This window comes from Rutilus rutilus (genome assembly GCF_951802725.1).
Source record: "Rutilus rutilus genome assembly, chromosome: 7".
NCBI lineage: Eukaryota > Metazoa > Chordata > Actinopteri > Cypriniformes > Leuciscidae > Rutilus > Rutilus rutilus.
In genome coordinates, this window is record NC_140221.1 from 15,604,877 (window position 1) to 15,615,630 (window position 10,754).

At 37.3% G+C, this 10,754-nt stretch overlaps 1 protein-coding gene across 1 annotated transcript in view; it reads right to left on the reverse strand.

Moving 5' to 3' along the window:
- Positions 1-10,754, reverse strand: part of col27a1b (collagen, type XXVII, alpha 1b) — a 113,447-nt gene that overhangs the window by 90,411 nt on the left and 12,282 nt on the right. Inside the window, exon 4 of the mRNA XM_084414038.1 lies at positions 5,676-5,729. Within this exon, the coding sequence (XP_084270164.1) occupies positions 5,676-5,729 (54 nt within the window). The remainder of the gene's footprint in view (positions 1-5,675; positions 5,730-10,754) is intronic.

Here is a 10,754-nt window from a genome sequence, read left to right on the forward strand (position 1 = left end):
TAGAGCGCTACTGAAGACACAGAAGCTGCCGCTCTCTGTTTTCTAGCAGGCTTTATAGTTTCCTGGTACGTGACGTCACCCGCATCTGACGTTCCGCCACGCCATTGGACTGATTTTACATGTGCTTCAAGACATCATCACGCAAAGCGTTCCCATAGCGTCAAACTCGACGCAACGCTCGTTCCCTTGAAAGGGAACAGGTAGAAGAAGAAAGTCTTGGTCCTGTTAATGCAATCCCTCTTGAAAAACCAGACAAAGAGATATGGGTCGATGGATCCAGTTACTAAGTTGATGGAAAACGACATACTGGATGGGCTGTAGTGGAAGCTGATGGAACTGTTCTGAAGAAGGGAGCTCTTTCTGGGCAATTTTCAGCGCAAGTAGCTGAGCTCATAGCACTTACAGAAGCTTTTGAACTATCGAAAGGAGATCAAGTCAACATCTATACAGATAGTCGTTATGCTTTTGGTGTGGTCCATGACTACCTGGCTCTGTGGAAAAGACGTGGACTTATCACTAGCAGTGGGAGCGAAATACAACATGCTTCCATAATTCGTTGCTTGATTACAGCATGCCACTTACCCAGAGAAGCAGCTGTGATCAAAGTAAAATCACATCAATCTGACAAGTCCAAAGAAAGTCAAGGAAACACGGCAGCAGATGCAGCAGCTAGATAAGCACATAAATGTATACATAAGATGTATAAAATACATCAAATTATTATTAGTTTTTTTTTTGGACTTATACGGTTGTTCGTCGCATGGACTCAACTGATACAACTGTTTGCCTTAAAGGTAAGGGTGTAGGAACAGATAGATGGTATCATTGGTCACAAGTTAAACCTTGCTTAGTGAATGAACAAAATGATAATGACGGCTTATGGCCTGATAGAGCACTGTTCATCCATTAGCTTTAAAGATTGGGGAAAAAAAAGTGATGCTTACTTATTTATTTCTCTGCTTCCATTTCAGGAATCAATTCCATTGACATTGATTAGAGATGGTTGCAAGTTATTCTCAATACCCAACGACAATGGTATGCTTATTTAAAATTTTACTTGGCATTTACCAAGGAAGCCAAGCTTTATTGACTCCTCAAGTTCAAGGAATCACTCGGAATGCAACTCTGAAATCTGGCCAACATTTTACTCTACCCTTTATTTCCATATGGGGATTATGGGATTGGGTGCCACGTAATGATAAAGACCTTGCTATATATCGTGAGGACATCTACGGTGGATGTAACTTTTACCATCAATGTTACAAAAGCAGAGTAATTTGGCCTGTGAAAGATGGGGGGTATTCTGGTAGTGCTTGTTCAATAGAACAATGTGAAGTTGTTATTATTATAACCTTTATTTTACCAGGAAAGAAGCACATTGAGATTAAGAATCTCTTTTACAAGAGCGTCCTGGCCAAGACTGACAGACACAGCACGTTTGAGTTTAACAAACATCCAACAATACATACACATATACACACACAAGCAAATCCAATCAAATTTCAATATCACTACATAGCTAGCTAAAACATCTACAGCCCGATGTTTCCTTCTCCAAATCATTTAAAAATACTTTAAAAGTGTCCAACGAAACCAGTTTCTTCAGTTTCAATGTACTTTGTAAACAATTCCAGGCAGAGGGAGCAGCAAATTTAAATGCCCTTTTCCCAAATTCTGTACGTGCCACTGGAACAGACAGTAAAAATAATTCCTGTGACCGGAGGCTATAGCTACAAGCATACTTTTTACAAATGTATGTACAAAGATATGAAGGAAGTAAACCGAGAATAGATTTGTAAATAAAAACATTCCAGTGTTTTTGTCTTCGGATGGACAACGCAGACCAGCCAACCCGAGTATACAACACACAATGATGAGTGAGGGTTTTACGATTTGTTATGAACCTCAGTGCACCATGATAAACAGTGTCTAAAGCGTGTAAACACTGTGAAGATGCATGCATATATATAACATCACCGTAGTCCAGTACAGACATAAAAGTCGCTGCAACAAGCCTCTTTTTTGCCTCAAAGGAAAGACAGGATTTGATTCTAAAGTAAAAACCCAGTTTCACTTTCAGTCTTTTCACCAGTTGCTGGACATGAGGGCCAAAGGGCCTTATGGCCTGATAGAGCACTGTTCATCCATTAGCTTTAAAGATTGGGAAGAAAAAAGTGATGCTTACTTATTTCTCTGCTTCCATTTCAGGAATCAATTCCATTGACATTGATTAGAGATGGTTGCAAGTTATTCTCAATACCCAACGACAATGGTATGCTTATTTTAAATTTTACTTGGCATTTACCAAGGAAGCCAAGCTTTATTGACTCCTCAAGTTCAAGGAATCACTCGGAATGCAACTCTGAAATCTGGCCAACATTTTACCTTTATTTCCATATGGGGATTATGGGATTGGGTGCCACGTAATGATAAAGACCTTGCTATATATCGTGAGGACATCTACGGTGTATGTAACTTTTACCATCAATGTTACAAAAGCAGAGTCATTTGGCCTGTGAAAGATGGGGGGTTTTCTGGTAGTGCTTGTTCAAAAGAACAATGTGAAGTTGTGGGGTTAGACCTTATAACATCTACTAATGTGGAAATTAATTTCATTTCGCATGCTTACAATATGGGACTCATTGGCCCAAGGGTGTATTTATCCCATTCTGTTGCCATGTTAAGGGTTTCTGAGGGATACTTCCTCATGGACAACAAGATTGAAGGGAAATTACATATGAGTATGGCATTCAGAAGATGAGAATAAATATTCTGAGACTGAACTAGAAACTGGGGATATTGGAAGGTGTTTTTATCTTTCTGCGGAAAAGACAAACAAAGCTAAAACATGCCCAAATATAACTATTGCACCAGCTCATGGTATTTTGTTAGCAAAAGAAACCAAACCTTGATAAATGAAGCTCACATGGTGCGACAACGCATTAATTATAACCTGAAATCCCTTCTTGTTTTGATCAGTCTTATTGTGGTATAAGGAGTTGGTTGGAAAAAGAAGTTAAATATTATACCTCTAGAGATCCTCTGAGTAGTCAAAATCATAAACCTTGAAGTATATGGGGAGACATAGCGGGGGTATTTGGTTCTGTCAATTCAATTAGTAATACTGCTCAAATTAATCAACTAAGTGAGTACACTCAGTGGGTGGGAACAATGACTGGGAAAGGACTCACTAAGGCTCTTCAATGTTCTCTACAAATTTTAGCAGCGGGTCAGCATCTTAATAATGCTGCCAAGGAATTGGCAGATGCATAAACACAATCGTTTGTTGTCAGGTTCTGGAACATTACCTTTGACTATGATATAACCTCAATATGGGAAGCGCAATATTATGACAGTTAGGTGATTCCAATCAATGGGTGTTAGACAAGGAAATTCAGTAATTAGATTAGGAAGGAATGGATATTGGGCTGAAGGTGAAACACCAATGATTTCTACCACAGACTGTTGTGTTGAGGAACATGAGTGGGTAATTTGCTCATGCTCTACAATGTTTAGTCTATCTCCTAATGGTTCTGCAGTTTGGGAAGTAGTTCCTTTAGATCAAGCCACAGGTGCATGGCAGGTGTCAGAAGCACAGTGGTATATATATTACATGATGGAATAATTGAAAATATGATATACAGAGGGAAGTTGTGTCCAATTCCTTCTGATCCATTTTGCCTTGAGATTCTCTACCCTCTTCACTTGGGTGGAATTCATGTTCCACATGTGCAATTGTTGCAGTTAGAGTCACAATGGTGGAATAATAAATTAGTAGAAGAAAGGAATTATGAACTCTTTGAAATGGTTAGAATAGTTAAAAAGAGTGTTAAAGCAGCTCAAGAGGAGGGAACTCAAGCAATGGGTCATGTTATCGTAGCTAAATTGGTGTCTGAGAGAAAATTAACACAAATTCCAGGAAATCTTATTTGAAGTTTTACGGTAAGCAACTGAGGCTAACACTATGTAGAGCGAATGCAAGCATTTTGCTAATAATAAGCCCATCTAACATATGGCACTGGTCGCATTTTTTAAAAATGTTTGAGGCCTCTTACACCGGACACATGAAAGTAAATATTATAAATTGGTGCATGATGATGCTGTATGGTATGGAAGCGTCCATTGTAGCTCGCTGCATTGCAATGCCCAGTTTGCTCTGATGTGTCCATGACCCTTTAATCTTTGATGGTCTAAATGCACCGAATTTTGGCTTGCACTTCTGTAACCAAAGCTGAATGTCTTTTCCCATGTAACAAATTGTATCATGCATATGAACTGCTATGAATGAAAACTGACAAATAACAAACATTACATAAATTAAAAAAACTTTAATATTACAAAATAAAAATCAGTGATTTTTTTATATATATATATATATATATATATCAGGTGTTACGTGAAATATTCTTAGTACCTTAGGGCACTGACTGATGGTGTAGGATCCCAGCCACTCTGGAGAGCTTAAGAGCCGGTGAGCACCAGTGAGGCTTTAAATGCCTTTAATAAGACTGCTACAAAGAGCCCTTTCTTTAGCTCAACAGATTGGTTTCCCACAGTCTAGCCCTCAGGGGCCTCTCTAAAGGGCAGTCTCATAGGCCAGGGCAGGTATCTCACACACAAAACATCTAGACTTCCACCAAGAGAAGTCTCTTTGAATCACTGACTAACTGATATCTCATTGTCTCACTCTTTCTTCCACTCTTGATTACAATCTTACTGAGCAAAAAGTCATTTCTACAAGGTACTTACTCACCCTGATGACAAACTATCAGTTTGTAACAAAGAAAGACTTCAATGAGATTAAATAAATTGAGGAAAACTTTTTCACAAAATAAAATTAAGCCTTAACAACAACAACAAAAATGTATTGTAATGTGAACTAATAATTTCATTAAAGATTTGAAATACATTTAAATATATACAACAAGAAATATGGAATTTTCAATATGTCTGTAGGTCTGGATGTGAATTTGCATACATCTGATTATGGCCAGTGAAAATTATTCATATAGTCCCAATGCAAATGGACTAAGCAAACAATTTAAAATAATAATCCAATTAAAAAAAAAATATTTCACAGAAACTGGATTTTACATGGAAATTGAACAAGCAGCAAAAATCTATTTTTGAGTGCAGGGCAGGCCATCGGAAATGCAAAGTTGATCTTGGTTTTATACAAACATATGGGTAATTGGGGTTTAATTGGAACTAGCCTTCCTCGACCATAAATAAAAGAACGCACCTCAGTTCAAAGACCTCCCCCCCACCCCACCCCACCCTCACCCCCCCTCAATAATGAATGGCATAGTTAGGCATAATATTTTTGCAATATTTACATTAGATGAATTTCTAAAATGCTAATTTACTTTACAATGTTGTTACCCCTTCTAACACCTGACAAAAAGAACATGTTGTTCCAGTGTCCTTGAGTAACAATTGGAGTGTGATTGAAACTGGAGCATGGTAGTGTGGCCGATGGTGAAACTGCCAGTGTGAGTCACACCAAACACCAATTTCATTACCTTTTAATGCAACTTTGGCAAACAAAATTACTTAATGTAACATGCAGGGAAATATTAGGTTGACTTGGATGAAGTAAAAACATATAGATCTCCTATGCTTTGGCTAGGCAACAGAGACATGAGAAAATAAGTGAAGGATTTTAACAGGCTTACCCTTGGCCCTCTCTTTCCTGGTAATCCTGGCTTGCCAGGAGGTCCTGGAGGTCCCTGAAAGAGAAGGAGGGAGGGAAATCGTGACAAAAGGGTCATTTAGTGTTAAATATCTACCTGCTGACATTGAATGAACTCTCAAACAAGGCAGTAATCCCCCTATTGGATGGAGGCAGTGACAAGCAACTGAGAATTTTTAGTTGACATGTATTATGGTAAACAAATTTTTAGTTTACCATTGCTGCAAAAATAAATGTACTATAAAAATACAAATGTTCATTTTCTTTTTGTATAGGCTACTACATTGTTGACTTTTCCAAGTAAATTTTTTCCTACTCTCTGAATCTGTATTTACACAGACAAAACTGATATTCTTGTACAGAATAGAAAGCAGTTAGAGTCAACAAAAAAGTAGAAAAAAAAAAAAGAAAAGAAATTTGTATATAACAAATATTTTCATGGTGAAAAAGCATCTTAACATTTTGACCAGTGTGGCTCACATGATGAAAAAGACTTTTTATTTTGGTGGCATTTGGCCAATTTACTGACACAATAACTAGGTTTGGAAACATGAATTAAATGTTTTGGGTGAGTTACTACGTTTTGCAGAGATGCCATAGAGTTCTGATGTTCCAGCAGCAAACGGTTGTGACAACTGAACTTACAGTTTAGAGAATGTTAAGGCTAATTCGAAAAATGTGCCAAAGCGATTGAGAAAAACTGCAAAAAAAATGTTGGTTGAAAACAGGCATAAAACTGAGAGGACTTTTTTTTTAAACGTCTAAACTGAAGTTATTTGAAAAATAAATCAAAATTGGACTGCTGTTGTTTTCAATAAACTGTCCATACTGCTGCACTTTCTGGCTCGTTTTACTGGCAAATGACTGGTTTCAGTCATAGGCGCCCTTGTTAATTTTGCACATCATCTAGCTTTAAATCAATTACACACATGAATCAACTGAGCTTGCATTTAAGAGGTCAGTGTTTTCCTTTTACTTAGTCAAGGGAGATAAAAAAGAGCACATACAGGTCTGATATTATGATCCAGCAATTCATGTGCATCTGACTCGTAGAGAATGCACTAACATGAAAGTAAGTAGACTTTCATACTTAATTACATATAAGGAGTATTACACTACTAAGAATTTGAGTAAATAATTAGTTTCTGTACTTAAGTATCTTTTTGGCTACTTTTTAGTTTTACTGAGTATCAAAAATATTAGCAACTTTTACTCTCTACTTGACAACATTTTTGAATAAGTACTCCAATACATTTGAGATGAGTAATGCAGTTACTCGTTACATTTAGCATGGCCTAACTTTTTCTGCAGCAGTTTATTTCTGCTACAAAAGAAGTGATTTCGCCATCTACAGGGCATTGAAGGTACTATATCTTTACTCTTTACTCATCCAAATTAGTTAACAAGGCTATACATTACGTGAATGCGAGTGCATTCATATATGAGATGAGGACATGAATGCAGATGAAAACCAGCCAAAACCTGCATATCAAGTGCAAGTAGGCTTTGACTATTTCATTACTTTATAGTTTATATACTTTATAAGAATATTTAGAATTGGTGACTTGTAACTTGTAATGGAGTCATTTTTGCTGTAAGATATCTGTACTTTTACAGCTTTTAAAGTGCTTTACAGGTACTCTTTACACCTCTGCATATAAGCTTATTATGTTGACCTTCATTCTTGAACATACAGGTGCATGTGAATTACATAAAGTATTGAATGAAAAGTCTTTCTGTTCCTACTATAGTAAACGCCTAAAACATCCTTTTATTTGACAAATGCTGACAAATACATCTAACCAAATTCATCTGCAATAAAAGACACTATGGGAAGCAGAAAGAGTGACTTTAGTGCTCCATTTTCATCTTTTTCCTCAATTTCAAGCGGCAAATCTCACCAAACGGTAAGTTCATTTGAGATCCGCCAAACGCCTGGCTTGAATGTAGACGAAAGGTGGTTGCAGTCATCCTCTAACTGTATTTGTGGCAGTGGCAGATATACAAATATTGGGTGTAATCCATTCAAGTGCTGCTAGTATTCCACTTTCACTATACTGACGCAAGTAAGAATACACAAAACAGAAGTTGCATGACCTCATGTGAAAAGGGCCTATTAAGCCAAAAAACATTTAGTTGTTATATTATTATATATTCTCTTTCTATCAAGTTCGCAAAAATCTGGCAATGTCAATGAAGAACAATCATCCATGTTATTTTTATATAATTTACCTGCAATCTGCTTTGGAATTTGCATTGTGTTAGTGACAAATGTGTCAGCAGCAATCCAAGTTGCATACACATCTGATGGCAACTCTGAACTAATGAAAATCCCTTCTTGCAAATAAATTATACGAGACAATTCCTGGCAATGTTTCGTAACACCTGCAGACCTGGCAAGATCCCATATACTCATACTGAGCGATGCTGCCAGAACTCCACAATGTTTAATTGCAAGCTTCCTGTTTCTAATCATTTTGAAAGCAACACACTAATAAAAGATTATTCAAAGGTGTACGCCAGGGATAGGCAACTTCGGTCCTGGAGGGCCACTGTCCTGCAGAGTTTAGCTTCAGCCCTGATAAAAACTCACCTGCCTGTATCTATCTAGTAATCCTGAAAACATTGATTGCCTTGTTCAGGTGTGTTTAATTAGGGTTGGAGCTAAACTCTGCAGGACAGTGGCCCTCCAGGACCGGAGTTGCCTATCCCTGGTGTACGCTATTAATGTTTTCAAGAAATCTACTTTAAAACTACTTTTAATAAACATGAACTGCATTTACTCTGCCTTTAGTTTTTATGCAATAAACTTCCTTGCTCAAGTAAAATGAGCTTCTATGGAGTAAGATCAAACATAATAGACCAAGAGACATTGTGCGCACAGTGTCTGCTTGATATGAATTACATTAATATGGTAATTCTGATTTCCAGAGAGAAAGAAAGACAGAAGAGCCCATTTGAGCCCCCTACTCTCTCTTCCACGTGGCAAATTTCCTGAATAAAAGCAATCTCTCTTTCTCTCTCTGCCTCCAAGAAGGAATGAAAAGATTAGAAAAGGAGGAAACAAGACATTTTATAGTAATTGCTAAAGGGGATATCTCCCGAAAATGCACAGTGCTATCTGTGTGACAGCCATACTGAACAGCACATCTGGTTGTTGTTTGTTGTTGGAAAAGAGTTCAGAACTTCACTGTGACTGTATATGCAGCACCATAATACACTGCATAATAGTGCTGGATGAGGCCGGCAGACTTTATAGCAAATATCAGCTCACTTGCACAGTTCCGCTCCCACACAAGCCTGTAGTAAAAATCTTATGCACAAGAAATGGAAACTTATCCAGGAAGACTTATAGTTGTAAGTCTGTTACAAGATTGATTGATTCATTCTCATGCAATCACAGTGCAACCTTTATTTAAAAAAGAACTTTCCTTCAGGTTGTCAAAGGACATTATTCCTATTACAAAATATATATTTTTTAGAAGCATTTTTGTCTAGTTTTCCAGTACAAATATACTAAACATTCGTGAACCAAGATAAATTTACTTGACAAAAATATGCACATATGCTGTGTTTAAGCATAAAGGTACATTTAGTAAGGTTTAGTTTTAAAGTAATAATAAAAGATATGACAATAGGTTAAAGAACAATCAATAATTCAAGATATGGATAAGTCCCATAATGTACGCAATTTTGCTGCTCAAGTGAATTTTTCTTGCTTTTAAGTTTCAAGAATGTTTAGATATGTTTAGCAGAAAACAAGACAAACTGCTGATTACGTTTTTTTTGTTTTGCAGTGTGTGTCCTCTCACCCGCTGGCTTGTGACCTCATTATTTAACTACAAGGAAAAAGTGTGTAAGCATTACACATTACCGGCCTGTAATGCCCTTTCAAAGGATTTTAAAAACTAGGCTTAAGACCAAGACCACCAAAAACTCAAAGGCAACAATGATGACACCATTTTCCAGCCTTAAACCAGCATTTTGCACCCAGAGAAGTCGTTTAACTGGTAAAAGATGTAGTTTTGTAGTGTGTGGTATGTTATGTATTGAATTACTCAAGAAGCTGGAAACCAACTGACAAAGAATCCATACTACTATGCAATATGTATAGTATGCAATACTACTACAGTCAGCACTTAACTCTTTCCCAGCGATTGACGGAAATTCGATCATTTATGAAACAACGTTTCCTACCCATTGATCGAATTCTGTCAGGACCACTACCGTCAAATATGATTGACAATTAGCATACAGTTTGGATTGGCGGAATGGTTCCGTTCTGGGCGAGAACTCCCTGCGCATCCATGCAGCCTAGCATGGATAAGAGCAGGGAGAGCAGCAATAACCCCCCTTGGGGTAAACAGAACAGAATCAACATGAAAATTTGCAAATATATTTAATTCAAGATTTAAAGTACAACATTATTCAATAATTATTCTGATTCAAGGGGAATCAGAATGTCAAATCCTGACTGGGCGAGAGGAGGAGCTGGGGATGGAGGAGGGTAATTTGCTCCTGAGAAACGCGATAGCTGCTGATAATACTGAAGGAGCTTATATATGTATATGGTGATAGGTGTCGTATTCCTATAGGTAGATGTGGATCAGCTGAGGGTCAGCTGATGCGAGCTTGACTAACGTGACCTGCCAGAACTAACGCTATGCTTGATTTTTCCGGCTTTCCGTGTTTTCACTGTTATACAAGCAGATGCATATGTAAAATAATGCTTTCGTCAACATTAAACAGCATAGAAATCAAATCTGCCTAACATTACCAAATGAAATGTCGACCCAGGACGATGAATAGGACTGTGCAAGCTTTGTTGGTGTTGATGGACTCCATCTACTCCATCTATACTGATCCAGAGTCTTTGACAAAACATGATTTTCTCAGCTTTTTGCTGAAAATGTAGATTTTTTCTACATATTTTCCACATTCAAGTGTTGATAAGTTGCATTAAGCAATAATAAAACAGGTTGTTTTTGATTAAAAGCAGAGAGTCTCTTCTTTCTTTTGATATATTGCATTTACAACAAAATATTCTAGAGGTCATGAAACT